Source organism: Poecilia formosa, unplaced genomic scaffold, assembly GCF_000485575.1.
Source record: "Poecilia formosa unplaced genomic scaffold, Poecilia_formosa-5.1.2 Scaffold56, whole genome shotgun sequence".
NCBI classification, from domain to species: domain Eukaryota; kingdom Metazoa; phylum Chordata; class Actinopteri; order Cyprinodontiformes; family Poeciliidae; genus Poecilia; species Poecilia formosa.
In genome coordinates this window covers 653,184-672,345 of record NW_006799995.1, presented here as the reverse complement: position 1 = coordinate 672,345, position 19,162 = coordinate 653,184, and the positions used below count along the sequence as shown (strand labels likewise).

Below are 19,162 nucleotides of genomic sequence, written 5' to 3'. Positions count from 1 at the left end.
ACAAGAAGAAAACAAAGAAAAATGTATTTTACTTTTTGATGAAATGATTTTTGAAGAGACCAGACTCAGGTCTTGCACAAAGACTGACAAAGCGTGCAATGTTAAATGTGATGTTTAGATAAACTCCCACGTTCTCCCCGCGCCGCTTCTCAGAGGTTTTGCTCTGTATATGCACTGAGATACATTAATCAGCACTTCATATTAACACGTTCAATCAAGTGACAGAAAACGCACAGGTGGAACTAATAACATTACGGGGTGTTCATGCAATAAATCACTGCGGTGAGCCATCATGCAAAATAACTCATTCAGCCAGTTTTATTATTAACCACTCGTGTGCTCTTCCAGAGATAATATGGCTAAATGTCTGGAAAGAAGCTATTTTGTCTTGTCAGTAGATCTGATTCCATGTTTCATGGGAATGTTATCCTTATAACAGGATTTGTGCACATTTCAAACCGAGTTTGTGTTTCATTTGCTTTTCATTTATGTTTTTGCAAAACATAAATGAGGAAAAAATTAGTCAATTCTCAACATCAGAATCAGCACATAATCATCTATATAAAGTTTTTCATGTCTTCCTCCTGTCTTTAAACAACTGCAAATCAATCTCAAGTGCAGTTTTCTTTCCTTACCCAATTTATAATTGCTCTTTTTAATTTTCCATTTGTTTTCTTATTTCTGTTTTAGATATTTATTCCACTTATTTAACTTATTTTAAGTTTTTGTTATGTTTTTTGCAACATTTGTAAAGCATTTTTAAAGTTTTTCTTTAAATTTCTGTTTGGGGTGGACACTTACTGCACAGTATTTCATTATAAAGTTGAATTAACTTTGTTTTACTATTCTTACTCTATTCTTATTGCCAATAAAAAGATCTGCAATATCACATGAAAAGCTCAGAATAGTTACCAATGTTCATTAGGACGGAAAATGTTGAAAACTTCAATTCAATTCAGTAAAGGAAAAGACAATATTTCAGGCACACATACTTTATTTTTGTGAATCTGGACCAGAACTACCTTTTTTTTTTTTTTTTTTTTTTTTTGCTCTGCAAATTCAAGCGATTTCTAAGCGCAATAAAGAAATGTAAGTTCTGTGTTCAGACAGGCATAAGTCCAGAAATAATCACCAATGACAAATAAATTTTAATATTTGGAAATGGTTGAGACCGTCTCCATAGACGGTCTCAACCGTCTATGGACGGTTGAGACCATAGACGGTTTCAAGGCTCAACAGAGCCTTGAAACCGAATGCTTTTTGCATATAGGTATCACTCCAAACTTATACAGTGAAATATCACATATGTTTTAGAAAAGAAAGTGGAAAAAGGACAGCTGAAATAAAAAGAAAAAAAAATTAACACTGTTTTATGAAAATACTGCCAGCAGGCTTTTGGCTTGGTTTAGCACAAAAACTCAACTGCCATCTTCAGAGCTCACTAATTAACACTTTCTTATCTCCTGTGCTAAATCTGCACAAAAAGCAAAGTGTAAAAAGCTGTTCATGCATGACTTACAGTGACAACAAGAATAGTGAGATGCTGCATGTACCGAAGATTCGTGTTTAATTGGTGGGTACGTACCAGATCATCTATCTCCCAGCTTCAAAACAGTTTCTCAAAATGTTCGACTTTACTGCAAACTGTCATTTTCTTAATTGTAACTGGCATAAAGCTTGAATGTCTCCTTCCAAATAAGACGTGCTTGTAAGCTGAGTGAAACCTTTGTCGCTGAAACAATATAACGAGCCTGTTAGGATTTGACACTTTCTCATAAAGTTTGGAGAAAAAAAAACAAAAAAAAAACGCTCTCCACATCTGATTAAAGTCAAATCCACATTGAACATCATTTATAATATTTTAACAATCGTTTTCTTATCATGCATTATGTCAAATGATTTTTAGTCAGATGTTGCTAATTTCACTCCATTATAGCTCCAGGCTATTTTTCTACAGCAAGGTGAATCTCTGTCCCAGTCTCATCTTTTACATTATTTAACAGGTTTTATGAAAAGAAATTCCACATCTGTGTCCCCAATGGCTGGCAGCAATCTAAAGATGGAACTTCTCATGTTCTGGCATATTTTTAAATTGTTTTAACAGCTCTGTTCTTGCCATAACTATTTGTGAGTTTTGTCAACGTGTTATTAGCTTCAAATGTCTTCAACTCCTCCAGAGTTACCATGAATCTCTTGGCTGCTTCTCTAAATAATTCTCTTGATTCTCAGCCTGTCAGTTTTGGAGGATGACAGTGTCTTTGGAGGGTTTTTTTGTGCCCGGTTTCTGGATCAGGGATTGAATTGAGCAGTGCACCATGAGGCCTTCAAAGATTTGGTTCTATAACATTTAACCTTTACTTAATAAACTTAATCTCTGACCTGCCTGCTCTGTTCCTTGGCCTTTACGATGCTTTTTGATCACTAATATTCTCAAACCTCTGAGGCTTTTTCAGAACAGTCTTATTTATTACATATCAGATTATAAAGGGCTGAATGAAAAGGTCTGTCCTACATTTACATTTTTTTCATCATCATTATTTATCACATGAAATCCCTACCAAAATACACTGGAATTTGTTGCTATAATGGGGGGGGGAGGTAAAAACGTTGAAGGTGTATGATTTCTTCTGAATGTAAAGCCCCTAAGTGGTAAATGAACTGAACGCTGATTTCTCAATCTGCTGACCATGTAAAGCACTTTTATGGTAGAGTCTCTCTGATCCAGCTGCACAACCAAGACGCACAAATACAAACACTGGCACAAAGGTCAGTAGGCAACTTTAGGGTGCTTTTTTGAGACGGGAGAGAGAGGAGGTTGGAAGCACACCCTCAACTTTCCAAACGGCAAGAAGAGCACTTTTCCTGCTGAGCCACCATCATATAAGAAAAGGAAGCTGGCGTCTGCTGACTGCCTTTTAAATTTGCTATAAAAAAAAGATCAAATTAAGCCGCACAGACAGAAATCTGTGAAATGCGATGGTTCATAAAACCCCACAGTTCATCATAAGAGGCTGTTTGAGAAACAGGCTTTCAGGGGCTGTTAAACAATTTGATGTTAACTGGCATAAAAATAGTAATTAGGCGATAATTCTTATTAATTGAACTTGAGAGCAAAGAAATTATGTTTTTCTGCTGCCAATTCTTTGCACCATGGGCTCCTGCTGCTGCTCTGACTCAAAATGAAAGTGATTCCTGTAGATCTCATTAGCTTTCAAAGAGCCCCCAGTGATTGAAAGTCTTTTTAGAGCGTTTGACCTCTTACGTCTTCTGCCGCAACGCAGGCCTATACGTTTTTTACGTTTTAATCAAAGAATGATTAATGGAAGTGAGAAAATTTGTGCTGAAGATATTTCATCCTTTGAAGCCACTGAGGCGCTGCTGATCCAAACACAGGAGCCTGGGAATTATGAATTTTGCTCATGGTGGTCTTGAAGATAGCACTTTGAGAAACTATTCATACCCGTGGACCTTTTCACGTTTTGTCACAAACGTCAATGTGCTTTGATGTGATTATATGTGCCAGACAAAATAGTACATGATTAGCTCAAAAGAAAATGATTCATAGATCTCAAATTTAAAGAAGAAATTATAGGTAAATAAGGTCCAATTTTGTAATTTAACCTAATATGGATGTAAAACCAGCTGTTCTGTGAAGGACTCAGAGGTTTGTTGGCGACAATTAGAGGACAAGTAGCAACATAAAGACCAAGGAACACGGCAGGTGGATCATGAAGAAATTTGTGGAGACAACTGCAACTAAACCGGAGTGGTTAGGTTATAAAACAAAATTTTACAACTTCAAAATCTCACAGGCCATTATCTGAAAATGGGAAAAGGACAGCACATCTGCAAACCCACCAAGACACAACTGTGCACTTGAACTGGTTGAGTGAGGACATTAAACTCTATGTGGGTGATAAAACCTGACATGACTAAACCTTTAACATGCTAGAATGGTCACTTCAAGCACAAATATGAAGGCAATCAAAAATTTGTAGCAAGCAGCGGCAGTTGTTGTGGGGAAGATATGCAGACATAGCTGTTTGACGTCTTTAGTGAAACTAAATCTAGACAGCAAATTAACCTGTGACAGCTGAAGAGCCACGTCAGGCAAGGGTCAACCGAAATGCATTTCTGTGGATGTTTCAAGCACAAAAGCATGAAGAGAGAGGGGGAGAAAATGTAACGATGAACAACATGGCCGACCTTACAGGTCTCTCGATAAATGAGGCGATTTGGTTTGGAGATGGTTTTGTTATGAAGGCCTTAGAAGGTTCTGCTAGAGTAGAATACCTTCAGTACAAAAACCCAAACAGGTGCTCACCGGGGGGAACCATTCAAGTAACGATCTGCACGGGCTGCAAGCCTCCAACATTGCTCTTCACAGATGATGTGCATCCAGTTGGATTATCGCAGATCTTAATTGCCTTTGGATGTGTAAAACTCTAAGTGTAATCACAGCAGAATGTGACTAAACAAAGTATTGATTGAGGGTGCAAAGAATAATTTCTCCTTGCTCAATTTCCCTTCTAGTTTATAATTATGCACAATGTTGGTCAAAATAAATTAAAACTAAACGGCTTTAGCCGCACCTTTCCTTCTTTCCTTAAAATCCCCATGGCTCACCCATAGTTTGCTTAAATATGGGAACAGCCTGCGGCACTGGCGAAAATAGTCCCTACCAAGATCCTCGGCTGAACCACAGATGCGCAGCAGCAATGGTGGTCTGACGCAGAGGGGCGCACTTCTCCCTCCAGGTGCGTCCGCCTCCCCATCCCCGCGCACCTTCCCCACATCCCAATCGCTGCTGCTGGTTGTGGCCGCTACCAGCCCACCGCCACCACTCCTCCTCCTCCTCTTCCTCATCCTCCTCCTCTTACTCCTCCCTCTTCTTCTTCGCAGCGGAGAGCCGACTTGATGCGCATAATAAATCATCTCTGCAAGATCCCTCTGCGAGCCCGGCTTCAGAAAGACGCGTGTTGGATTTGGGAGCGTAAACAGAGGGGCGAGACTCGTCGCTACAGCGGGCGCGAGGATATGCTTTAAACGCGATTCAGTGCTGCGAACAACGTGGGTGTCGCGTGCGTGCGTGTGTGTGTGTGAGAGAATGAGCGAGTGAGCGAGTGAGTGCCTCTGAATTCTTCTTATTTATTTTTTTATTTTTCGTGTAGGGAGTGGAGGAGAGGAGGCAGAGCAGCGATATGAGCCGCATGTGTTTGAGCCTCCTCGCCACCGGCCAGCACAGACTCACTTTCACCTGTATGAACGACCTTGCAATTGTGACCGAAATTTTCTCGACCACGTTATTTCCATGGAGGATCAATTTGTCGTTTTTTTCTGCGAGGGCTGAATTTAACTCCCGCTGGTCTCGAGACACTTCTGAGCAGGAGGTAAGACAAAACAGCCTCAGTGCGTGCTTGTGTGTGTGTGTGCGTGTGTGTGGAAATTAGTAAGAAATCATTAGTTATTTGGGCATTTTAAACGTCGGCTCTGGACCGCATGTTTAAAACTGATTCACTGATGAAATGCCTCGAATTTGATCAGAATTGTGTGTTAATTTTGGAACAGCGTCATGTACCCTCCTATCCGCAGCCTTTTCCTGATCCGTAAAGGAAAAAGCTTTTAGAAATAACATATATTAAAAAATAATTAAATAAAATAATATAAATCTCTATTTGTTAGTAGCGAGCTGCGTGTGTCTCAAACATGCTTTTTCTTTGTCAGAGTGATGAAGGGATGCTAGGATTTCAGCCTCTCACCGCTCCTGGTGTGATGCCACACTGCAGCCAGGCTTCCACATCAAGTCTGAAGCATATGAACCCACTGGACATTTCAAATTGATTGGATTGTAATAAAAGGGAGTTGAGCCTCAGGTTGAAATGAATACATGATGTCTGTATGTAGTGGGAGAAATCGATAATGTTTTGTCAATGATGCTCCTTCTGATGTGTTTTGAAGCAAAAACACTTTCAGTGAATCTTTGTGAAGTATGCATTACTAAACTAAAAAAAAAAAAAAAAAAAAGGAGGTGCTGCTGACACACACGCACATACACGCATGCAGGCAACAGTTCCACCTTTGCAACATTCTCAAGTTAATTACATACTTGTTTGTCCCAGTGCCTGCTTGGATACAGCTTTGATGAATGGAGCCCAGGCCTTCAAAAGAATAAAAAAATAAAAAATGCACACCCACTCTTCCTGCTGGGCTATTTTCTTCAAGCAGATGTGGTGTTTGTGCATTACTGTGTCTGAATCAGTTAAACCCCGAGTTGGTTCCTCCTCATTGATCGAGAGTTAGAGGGATTCACCCCATGAGGCAAACTGCAACCATTAACATTATCTAGGAGTGAAAGCTGAAAGTGAGCATGTGTGTGTGTGTGTGTCTGTAAATAATATAATTGGTTGGACACCTGTGTGCTTGTTTCAGAATGTGTTGAGCTTTGTACCCATGTGTGATAAATCCATGATGACCATAGTAGAATTATCAAGGTTTTTAAAGATTTTGAAACATGAAATTAAATGTGCTGTTGGAGCCCATCAGTTTTGAAACAGGTTGACTATCCCAAAGCAAATCTGCCCCAATACAATAAGGCAACCAGACCCACCACATCCATCACTGGACATGTAAATAAAACCCAAAAGAAATAATAACCACCTTCAGACTTGTCAACTTTAGTTTTAAAGCAGCGTTTACGTGAAGCTTTTGGAGTTCCACTAAACATTTATCTCTGTATCCGTGAACTCAAGTTTCTTGGAACTGGTGAACAAACACATTCTTGTATTCATATAGAAATGTGAATACAGAAAGAGCTCCATTAAGATTAACCCAGATTTTCCTCACTTTTTTCATTTCTTCATTCATTGTGTAATGTCTCCCTCAATCTCTGTGAGCCTTTTAACATCACAGCTACTAGAATTGTGCATCAAATGTGGACATTCTCATTCTGCTGACTGCTTGGCGCTTCCCTCTGACCTGGAGTGTTATGTTCGCTGTCGGTGTGTACAGTTTGCGCAATCACCAAAATCTGGGCCGCTTGTAAAATTCAGCAGAGACCGCCGGCGGACCCTAGAGGGTAGATGCAGAGGATGAAATTTAGGTCACACAGGGTTAACTGTTGAGTGAAAAATAGAAAACAGCCAAGCAGCTGGGAAGTGTTTTTACTGTTAGTGTAAGAAAAATGTAGCCCGTTAAATGCTAGTGTTCAGCAACAGGTGGGAGTGGGGCCATCAAGCAGGTGAAAACTGAAAACTCTGGTCACTGTGGCAGTTTCCCCAGCATCTTGTATGCTTAAAAGAAAAGACTTGACTGAGAATTATAATACATTTTAAATTGTAAGCTTTTCAAAACCTTGGCTTGCTATTGCACTGGTAGCCAAGCCTGTAGTTTGTCATAATGTCAGCATATTTTATATTATTTATTACATTGACCATAAGAGTTGGAAGAGAAGGCATTTAATATTGATTACCACCTTTCAGAGTCTCACAAAAACAAATACTGAGCTTATGCATTCTAAAACTACTACTCCACGGTGGAAATACAGAATCCACAGGTGGATTCTGTATTTCATCTCTACTTCAAACAGTGCAGTAGTGGCACAGTCTTAATCTGCACACAGTTTACTGTTAACCTTTTAAATTGCCATAAATGATCTCACAGTGAATCAACTCGTAAAACATGTGTCTGCAAATCATTTTTCTGTATTACTTTCTTTGGTGAACTCTAATGCTGAATCATTTATATTTAAGATATAATAAAACTGAAACTAATTATTCTTGGCTGACTAAAGATTCTTTGAACAATTTGTGGAGCAAAAAGACATTTTAATGGTTTTCTTGACATGTATAGTAGATCACCTTAGATCAGGTAAAGCAGGGAAGCTAAACTGACCCTGATTATTTCACACTTAACAGACAAATGATATATTTTCACAAAGAAAATAAAAAGATTGCATAAGGACCAGTAGGTAAGAGATTAGGTTTGTTACCAAGTCCAGGTTTGATTAAAATATGTACTTTACGTTGTGAACCAGAGCTGAACAAAAGTGGAACAGAATCCCTAAAAGTAATGAAACACCAGTTTAATCAAGCATTGAACTGGAATTGTTCACTTTTTCACTACTGCTACTACAGTAGCAAACATCACAGTGTTAGCAAACATCACAGAAATATTATTTGCCTGTTAACCATCATTCATTATTTGTTATGGTGAGGTGATCCTTCTCAGCTTTGTTGTATTTTCAGTCATCACTGCTTCAGAAAAAAAAAAACTATGAACAGCTGATGATGACTATTAATCTGTTTGTTTCTGCACACTTTTAGCACAATATTTACACTTTATGCTGGACCAAAAATTAAAAAATAAACAGAAAAATGGTGTGAGCAAAATTACACGTTAACTCCCTGAAATCTAAGGCCTCTGCAAAATTAAATCAACTGAAACTGAGAGGGAAAGAAATGTGTAAAAGAAGAAATCTCCAAATCTTGCAAATCTCCCAATTTTAGTTCCATTAAAAAAAAAAGATTTTTTTTTTCTTCAACATTTGTCCAACATTTGATTCATAGTTCTCTGTATCTACCGTGTGCACCTTCACCCTTTGAACAGTGATGTTATTGTATCTGTCAACTTGCACAGTCAGCACAGTCACAATAATCCTGACTGCAGAAGGACATCTGTGGAGAGTCCTGGTGGACCCCAGTTGGTTGGTACAGATGACGAAATTGATGTCACACAGACTTTGTGGTGTAGCAGACAGTAGAGAGGACTGGGAGGTGTGAATAAGCAGCACAGGACTTGCGCTTTTACAGTAGTACCACTATAAAAGTGGGGGGCTGGGGGCGCTGTCTGCATTTATCCTGCTGCTAGACTAATATTGACCGATCAGATGTGCTTTAAAAAGTGGCACCATCTGTTCCTGATAAAAACCCCCTTTTCAAATCCAAACCGTAACATGCAAAGTTGACAGGAGAGCGATACCAACTGCATCCCCACCAATCCGTAGCGCTGGAGGTGCCAGCAGATTGCACAGTGTGCATGAGCCTATCACTGAGGTAAGGCATCCAGGACTCTTCTGAAGAGAAAGCGTACCAATCCAATTTTGCAGACTTTTGGGGGAAGGAAAAAAAAGCCTGAGCAAACATGAAAGGTAGGGAAGAAAATCCTGGCTGAGACCCCACATGTCTGATTTGACATCCGGGCAGCTGACAAACAATTAGGCCTTCCATAAGTAGTACTCTGAACCAGACTTGCCTCAGGATTAGGCCACAAATGAGCTGCACATCATGGATTATGTCGTCTAAATGGAAAGGGAGAAAGAGCAAGTAAGAGAGAGTGTGTGTGTGTGTGTGTGGGGAGAGAGGTACTAGCTCCTATACTGTATGTGGTGCACATGGTTAGAAAGCAAGTTGAGTGTGTAGGTGTGTGTGGGCTGTGTGACATTCAGCAGATGGATGTTATTATCTGTCCCTGGCCTATCTTGAACACCTCTACAGGAGACTCTGTGTGTATTCCTGTGCACAGATGAGCTTTATTCATGCACACTGCTTCATGCAGGTGCAGACTAATGTACTCAAATCTCCATATACTCCGCACATGCTGCACCGCTCACTTAACTGCTGCGTTATTGCCTGTTCTCCATTGTGTGTACGTTTGACATTTCATAATTGCATCATTACTTGCTCAGTGCATCGCAATTTGCAACACGCGCTTCAAGCAGACAGACTCTTGCCCTTGATTATGGACCTGAGTGGAATGGGGTTCCTCATCAGGCTGTCTTGATTCGCCCCAGCATGTGGGGAGACACATGCTGCTGTGGGTGAATCTAATTGATTGGATGGCACCCAATTCCCAGGTCCAAGTCTCCTCAGGCAGCCGGCATGGATCCGTCCAAGTGAAGGATGAGCCGAGGCGTCGGTTTCCCAGCTAAAAGATTGGCATGTTCTGCCCCCCATATGCCTCAAATGTCTCTGAGGGCAGCTTGGCCACAATGCAGGGCACAAAGTGGCATTGTCACTGATTAGAAAAGTGAGAATGCGTTGACGTTTGGAGCATTTGACACCAAACCTCAGCTTTCGGTTTGTCCCAGGTACGTCGTACAAACAGTACAAACAGTACAAACAGTAACGTTGAACACAGTCTCCGCTTTGCGTCAAAATTGTATTGACGTTGCTAATTCGAAGAGGAACGATACTTAAGCTTACTGCACCTTTTGACAGAGCATGGAAGAAAATGTAATCTCACACAAACTTCCCACAAGCCTTGTGCAACTTAAACAAAATGAATAACGCTGACAAATGGAACATTAAATACAGCCAGATGTTGGGGTACACAGCCAGTAATGGCTGATGAGGTTGAGTTCTCTGAAATCAGAAAGAGTTTGTTTGCAGGGGAATTTGTCAGGTGGAAGTTGGCAAACCAGTCAGATGGGAAGTTGGGGTAATCTTGAGGAATAGCTCACATTCACAGTCAGTTTATCCACACATCTTTACAATGTTGCCTTTGTTGAGTTGCCTTGATTTAAAAAAAAATCCAACTAAATGCTACTACCATAGAGATACACTTTTAAATTATTTAGTAAAGCTCAGAAAAACATGGAAGACAGCTGTATGTCATTTTGGTTATTGTCTGAATCATGTAAGTAGTTTAATTCAGCCATTTAGGTCAAAAGATAACTTGGGAATGTTTCTTAATGGACTTATTTGTACAGCGAGCTGGAAATTATGAACAAGAATCTGGTCTGTGCAAAATGTATTCAGCAGCACCTCTGTTCAGTTCTTGAATCTCTGCTAATTTTGTGTCATATTTTCATTGTGAACAGTGAACAGCTGGAGTCAGTGAGACTAGTTTCTGGTCAACTTTTGTTTGTTTCAGTTTGGGTCTTCAAAAAATAATGTTTGAAGACCCAAACCTATTAACTTCTTTAATATAAAGAGTTTTCTAACATTGATATATGAGTACGTCAAATATAAATTTGATTGTATGAAATGGTGCCTGCTGCTATACTCTTTCATATGTTAATCATATGTTAATGTGATGGAGCCATAACTCTGCAGGTTGCTAATATTTAAACAAAAAAAATTTTAACTTTTCAATCTGGCATGTTTGCTGTAGGAGCTTCACTGATGTTTTCTGAGTGTCGACCTTTAAGATGCTTCTCCCAAGTTTTTGTGCCACTTGACTTTTAACTGCTTGATGTAGCACGGCTTGCATTAAGTCTTATCAACGTCCTTCAGCTTCACTTGTTTGTCTGCCTTGTAGGCAAAACACCTCAAGACAATGCTGTTGCTTTTACCTTTTTATCTGAAGAGGCTGTTCTCCAGAAATACTTAAATAAATTTACAGCGCTTGTTCGCTGTTTTGTCAGCCATCCCTGTTCATTTGAGCGGCTGGAAGACTGAGCATCTGCGCCATTGTAGCGACATTATGCTTCACCTTTGGAAGATGAATATGACTCAGTTTATTTTGATTATTCATTTTCCTTTTTTTATTATTATTTAAATAGAAATGTACTGCAAATGGTTTTGAACTCCATATTCCTCGAGTGTCCATTTTTGAGTTAGAGCTGTATAAAGTCTGATGTCTTTATTTCATCAGAGCAACTGTCAACTGAATCATAACTTCAGTCATCACCCTGTAAACTCAGGCATCACTTCAATAAGACAGCATTCTCATTTAAAATTTTTATACAACAGACATTCAATTTGTGGCTAAATGTATTATTTTTAAAACAATCTGGATTTCTAAGCTAAAATAATTCTCAACCCTAGAAAAACTCTTTACACAGTTTAATTTAATAGAAGTTTAACACAGTCAAGGCTTCAGTTAAAGAAACTGGACAGTAGTAACCTGGAAAGAGGGTAAAATCATTTCCCCTTGCCTAGATAAAAGTTTGCTTTCAATAAATCCGTGGCCTCACGAGGTCATTTGAAGGGACCTGCAGAAGCAGGGCCCCACACACCACAGTTGGCATCCTGCATATCTGTTTGTGTGCTTTGGTTCAACTTGCTTGATCCTTTTTTTTTTAAGACTTATTATATAGAACAGCTGGCATTTAGAGGATTTTAACTCGAAAATGCTTGTTTCAACAGGTCACGCTCTTTTCTCTCTGAGAACACAAGTGCCATTTTAAAGCTTATTGGATGAAAGTCTCATTTACCCCTGGCTGCCAAAGATGACGCTGCCATGGAAACTGCTTCTATTGCTATCAATCATCGACCGTCTGACAGGTAAAGCACCTTTTCATATGAATGATGTTTTTTTTTTTTTTTTTTTTTTTTTTTTGTCCTTTGGACATTCACAGTTGTGGTATAGTGGGTGAAGAGATGTCAGAGATGATAGGAGGCTCCGGTTTAGAGGAGTACTCATCAGTATTGACTTCCATTCACACTGCAAACAGAATACTCTCAATCTTTTTCCTCGCACCGCTGAGATTATAACCCGATGGGGAGATATGATGCTTTTATTCTATAATCTTTTCCTGGGCAAAACACTGAGCACAAGCTTCCCCACCACTGTCAGTGAAATGTATTGGTAATAAAAGTCACAATCATTCTTTTCACCAAGAATAAACGATAGAAATTACTCCTCTGAGTCCGTCTTTAATAAATTTTGCAGCACAGTTTGGTGATCAAATTTTAAAATAACCTTTTTTTTCTATTTTATATATAGTAATAGCTTTATTTTGTTAATGCATATCGACACGATGTATGTTTTTTAAAGTAACGCAAAGGAATCGCTGATTTAATAATGCACTCTGATGTTGATTTTTTTGAGTTTATCTGTTTGGAAATACACCATGATCAGAATCATATGAAACTCATGGATGTCACTTCCAATATTTTCTGGTTTTTTTCATACTCATATTATTAGTATTATTTTGCTTCAGAATGCCTTAAAAACAATTAGAACATCAGTTCTGTCACTGTGGATATTCTTCTTCATGCTCAGGCAGTTTTGTGTTTCTCTGAAAGATTGTCTGGACAGTGCGTCATACCACGGTCCGCGGTGGAGGATGGAACCAGCCGACCTGTTCATCCCCGTCGACTCCATAGAAGAAGAAGCCACCCTGACTTGTGATGCTAAGGGCACGCCTTCTCCTCAGTACAGGTAAGAGCTCATTTACCGAACTGGAAATTAATTTCTTTTCAATGTAATACCAATGGTGCCAAAGCTCTGCACTTAAGGATGCAATTATTACCATTTTTCACAGAAGTAAGAGACTTCTACTTCATAATCAGCAATTCAAATGAATTTTCTGCCATTTGTTTTATCTCTTTCATTTGTGGAAATGTTACATTAGAACTTCGATCTTTTTTCTTTTCTTTTTTGTGTGCAATTGAAAGTTGCATTTAAAACAGGTTATTTGAAATTCAAACTTACTAATATTACATCTGAGTTTCAAAATGATGCTGGCATTTGTGGTTTTTAATACAAAGTGTTATTATTTTCTCTTTTAAAAATGTATTGATGTTATTGAGCACAGATGGTATATATCCTGTGGGAAAATGCTGGATCCACTGATTATGTTGCAAATAGGCACGGGCCAGTATGAGATTATCAAAGCATCACGTCTTTCATATGATAAATCACAGTTTTAATTTAATGTTTTTGTCTGAAATAGACACGTGTTATTTTTATTGCTAATAAAAGCTAACACCATATTGATTAACACCAGCAATGACCCAATCTACATTTTTATAATGACCACTTTTGCAATACAGAATCTCTGTTGAATGTTTCATTAAAGTTATAAGATCAGTAACTGACATGCTTAAAAGTTCTGTGTTTTTGCAGTCCAGTAAAATAATACACCATGTTTCATCTGTATTGTTTTTGTAACGTTCAGTTTTGTTGTCGTGAACAGACCTTTTGGAGTCGGGGCCAAAAGGTCAAGCATGATTTCATTAGTCTGTAACTCTTTCTTCCAGAAGCTTTATGAAGTTCTCACCCAAATCTAGATAAATCTTTCTGTGAAAGAAATTATTTCTGTTTTATCCACGTTATTCCTGACAGTGCTGCTGAAGGTTTGTTTATGTTAGCAACTTCCAATATAATAGCTGCAGGAAAGAAGTTTGTTTGGTTTCTGGTGAGAAGTATGTTATAAATAACATGTTAGCAATTAGTAATGTCTTATTTTTGGTTGTGTTTGTAACACTCAAGCACATACGGGTGGCTTGTCAAAGCTCAGTCATGTGTGATTTGCTTGTTGTGCTATTTGTGGCTGCGCAGTTGATCAGAAGAAGGTTAATATGTGGCTTCAGCTAGTGTTTGTCAATGATTGATTTTATTATTTTCTCCGATTGGTTACCAACAGATGAGAAAGTTGAACAGTATAAAATTAAAGCGACCACCAAAATACCAGCAGTTGTGTTAATTTTTAATTTTAAACTGAAGCATTAACAGTCCTGCTGATCAGGTTTGATTTCAGGTTTCAGAAATGACACGCTCCTTAGCTGTTATGTATTAGATTGCTAAACAAACTGTAAATTATAAATTTGTTAAACTGTCAAACGATAATACTTTTCTTTGATTTGTCTGAAATGGGTGCACTTGCAAAAATTGTCTTTCTGAATTGCATTTATCCTGGGAGACCAAAAGCAACCCAGGGCATTAAGCAGTTGTAAAGTTTGCCCATACCTAGCGCCGTCGTAAATCATCATGAACATTGCCAGTTTAGTTATGTTAAGTCAATTTTTTTGTGATTGTACAGTTAATAAATTTTGTATTCAGCTACCAAATGTACTGTAATGTAAATAATTACTTAAATGGACATTTTCTTTGGACATACTTGCTTTGCAAACAAATGTTGCCAAATATCTCATGGGTCCTTCAAAGTCATGTGCGTGCACAAAATGCTATATTCAAGTTAGTGGTGGAACTTGATAAAATGTTTTCTTAATAGAGTTAATGGCTGGGTCTGTAATTAATTCATCACAATTAATGTGATTTTAATCAAAACCATGTGCCGACAAAATATTTAACATTTTCAATTACAAAACCTTTTTGCTGCTAAATTATTAAATAAAAAGACAAATGAGTTCAACGACAAAGACATTTATTGTTTTTAATGTTATTTCAGTCGTTTATTTATCAGATTGGTGCAAAGTGCTATTATGCTCATTCAGCTTTCAAGTGTCCCTAATAACTCTTGTAGCTTCTTTGAGAAAAATACTTCATTAAAATGTGGACACATTAGTGTTGGACACGTCTGTGCTGCTGCAACATGTATTGCATTGCGGTGTTATTTTAGGCTTGAAAAACCTCTGTAATGGGTTAAATACTTTTTTCACAACTTGCACACAGCAATAGACTTTTCCACCGTCGCTTTAGATTGTTTACAGAAGCAAATATTAACCGCTGATGGGCCAAGAGAAGCAATCTTTGTCATCCATTGCTATGGTTTGCACCAAAAACACAATAAACAGGTTCTAGCTTGTGACTTTTGCATGTAAAAAAAATGAATTGATTAATTGCTTTACAATTTTTAATGAGTGAAAATCACTGTAGTTAATTAATCTAAATTATTGCGTGAAAGTTCCGGCCCTAATTCAAATCAAATAATAAAAATAAAAATAAATCTCTTGTTTTGCTGGTAGCTACCCACTCAGACTGAGTCAGCTGCAGTTATTTACTTGGTAAAAAAAAAAAAAAAAAGATTGTTAATTACTGAACTCTACTTTTTTGTGTGTGAAAAAGATATGTGTTCTCCCTTCTATTCATTTTCTCCTAATTAGATTGAAATGCATATAGACACTCTAGGCAGTGATGGCATTATGGCTCTACTAACTCATATTGACTAACACCACCAATCTGTCTCTTTTTCTCACCACCAGAGATTAGAGAGATACACGCAGCATCCTGATGATCGGCTCCTTTATTAAAACACCACGAGAACAATGCAGATTGCTAGACGCCAATTGGCACAGAGAGCCATTGATTACAATTGTCTTCTGTGTTTAGTGTTTAGTGGGAGCTGCCGGCCACCTGAGCTGCATTGGTAGTGCCGTGCAGTGTGTGCACTCATTATTTCAGGCTTTTCACATCCCGTTCGCCTAAGACCAGGTATTTCCATGTAATGATTAAAGGTGAGATGTTTAATGTGCTGTCTCGTCAGACTGGCTGTGCAAGTGTCTGCGTGCCCCCACAACCTTTCTGGCTCCGCTCTTGAAGTGTAAATGGGCTCACATTGCTCCCCAGCCCCTTTTTTTCCCCTTCTTTACCTTCTTTCTTTTCCTACTCTGTCACTCCCAGAGATATAAGACTTTCATTCTATGCACACAGCAGCGGCATAATAACTCAAGGGAGAGAACCGGCTCGCCTCTTTAAAAAGAATAATCTTTCTACAGCATTCTGAAAATGTGTCTGAGCTTCTTATAATCTAAGTAGGAAGGGGGACTGTAACATTCACTTGACCCACGTTTTGTATTTGTACGCTCGGGCCCGCGCCACGGGATCATTCGGAAGACTCGACTTTTTTTCTGTACCTGGAAGGTCGGCGTGTATTCAGAAAACAAATTTATAGCAGAGTTGTTTGATTTATTTATTTTTTCCTGGTTGCCAGTCAATCTTGGTAGCGCAGAGCTTCAGAGGCTCTTCAGAGAAGGTCAAAAAGAGGTGAAAATCATGGCTGAGGGTCAAAAAGCTGAATTCAAGTAGTCGGACCAGACACCCACACTCATACTCCTAGTATAAGGAAACGCTTGGGTGTTTAGTGTGTTGCTTTTACAAGAGGAAGGTTTAAAGTCGGTTCTTTCAGCAGTGTAAGGTTTCTGCAACGTGGCAGCATGTATATATACCTTCAGAAATTAATTTGAAAGTTAGATTTAAAATCTTTCGGAAAGCCTGCCTTTAAAGCTTTTATTTCTTTTATTTCCACTTCAGGACAGCAGAATATATGAATATAGGTGATGGTAAGAAACGGATGTTCTCTATGGTGAGAGAAAAATGATTGAACATCCATAAAAGGTGCCCTGTCTTTGAACCCATGTATGCTCTTTTTTTTTTTTTTACCACAGTCAAAAGGAGATGCATAATGGCATTGTGGCTGAGAATGGAATAGAAGAATTTCTCTATTAAAATATGAAAAATGATGTAACCTGATGCTTGAGTTCTTTCAGGTGTCTCATTTATTTAATAGCTCAAACCTACTGTGCAAATGTTTACATATCACGTTCCCATGCCGACATGTAACAGAAGAATGCAGCCGAGAGAAGAAGTTAAAAAGGCGTTTGTTTCTTTTTTTGTTGCATCAGCTCACTGTTACCTCACACCAAGTGCTAATGTTGGAAATGATAAGTCAGAGGCGGGATGGTGTCACTTTATGTTAATATGACGTGACAGAGAGGAGGTGATTACAGCTAAAGTGATGATAACCTCCAAAACCGTGATCTTTGACTACCCTTAAATAGCAGGGAATGGCTTTGTGTGTGAGATACTGGAAGATTAAAATTTAATGATCTCTGTGGGAAGCAGGGGACAGTGCAGCAAGTGGTGTTGTAGCTAAATAAAAAAGATAGAATATAGAAAACAACTGCAAGATTTTGTTTTAGTCATAACATTTCCAAAACCGCAGAGTATTTATCTATTAGTGATTTGCAAATTTAGTTTTGCCCGTTTATGCAAAACCAGTTCACATCAAATGTCATGTCAAGGCACTTCACAAGATCAATACGTATAGATGCATATCAATAAATTAAAATACCATTCAAAAGATTGAATTACTCCAGTAATTAATTTCAAACATCAAACTCATCATATATAAATTTATTAGACACAGATTAAAATATGTTTTTCATTTGTTTTAACACAGATAATTAAAACCCAATATTCAATTCTAATAAAATTAGATTATTACATAAGACCAAAAAAAAGGAAAAGTGAACTGGGACTCCATGTGTTTATTACACCTCAGCTGGGAGGACAAAACACAGAATGAGGGGTTAAGATGGACCCACCAATTTTACGCCCCTCATGCACCCTCAGATGTAGTATTGAACCTGTAACTAATCTGTCATAATAATTAGATTTTTTTTTTTTTTGGTAAAACATAAAGTGACCTAACCAAGCCATAAAAATGCGTTCATATCTTCAGGATTTGTTATTTACTGAACAATCATTTTTTATTAGATTATGGTTATTTGGAATAACAACAAAGGGGGTGTTGGAATTTAATCAATAAGTTGCCTCTTTGAAACTTGCAATCTGCTTTCCAAGTTAAGCGACTGACCTGGTCAGTTACAAATCCATCTCTGGGTTATTAAAAAGGGCAGAGGGCAATTTTATCGTCAGTGTAGCTCTGGAATGGACACGTAATCCGGCATGCAGATCAGTTTTCCAGTGGGACAAAGCGCTTTGAGGCTGATAATGAGTTTGCAAACACTTGTGGCCCATCAAACAAGAACCACGGCCAATTGTGTTTGGTATTATTCACTGTGCTCAATCCCAGTCCTTTGGGGATCATGGGGATCTTAGCAGGCTAAAGCTTGACAGAGATGAAGAGGTACAGCAGAAAATGTTTGAGACGTTCTGCCACTTTGAACTTGTTCCCTGATTGGTGATTTAATATTTAATTATAGGCAAAGCCTACTTACTCTTTTCAACTTAAGCAACATGTTATTAAGCTGTCTTATGATCTAACCTTCTTACTTGATGATTTAAAAAATATATATTACACGAGAAACATCAGCAGAAGAGCAACTTTGTTTGAATTTTGACTGAATTGAAATTCTGTGTATGTTAGAACAGCAAATATGAGAGAAGCGAGCAGATGTGAAGGACTGGTGCAAGCTAGAATGCTAATGTTATGCAGTGATGCTATGAAAATGCCAACTAGTATGCAACTTATCCGAGGTTATTTGGTGACTTTTAGCTTCATTCCTTTGCCAATGCTAAGTGTGAAAATCAATTTAAAAAAGGTGTGAAGGAAGAAGCAGGAAATGCGTGTGTGTCGTGGGGTGCGGTAGGGTCACACAGTAAGGAAGAAGTTGTGCGGTTAAAAACAAGGTTTTAGATGCATTCCCTGACTTAAGAAGATGTGTTAATGCGTTGGCAGGAAGTGATTAATGGTAAACATGATACTAATATAGTTTGATGTCCATTTAAAGATTCACTCAAGCCTATGGTGCCGTGAAAAAGTACCTACACGCACTGAACATTTAGATTTGGA

At 38.3% G+C, this 19,162-nt stretch overlaps 1 protein-coding gene across 2 annotated transcripts in view; it reads left to right on the top strand.

Moving 5' to 3' along the window:
- The first annotated feature begins 4,817 nt into the window (after positions 1–4,817).
- Positions 4,818–19,162, top strand: part of cntn3a.2 (contactin 3a, tandem duplicate 2) — a 57,854-nt gene continuing 43,509 nt past the window's right edge. For both annotated transcript variants that reach the window (XM_007553330.2, XM_016672157.1), the window contains exons 1-4: positions 4,818–5,070; positions 5,172–5,390; positions 12,087–12,224; positions 12,969–13,104. In XM_007553330.2, the coding sequence (XP_007553392.1) occupies positions 12,170–12,224; positions 12,969–13,104 (191 nt within the window). In that variant the 5' untranslated portion in view covers positions 4,818–5,070; positions 5,172–5,390; positions 12,087–12,169. The remainder of the gene's footprint in view (positions 5,071–5,171; positions 5,391–12,086; positions 12,225–12,968; positions 13,105–19,162) is intronic.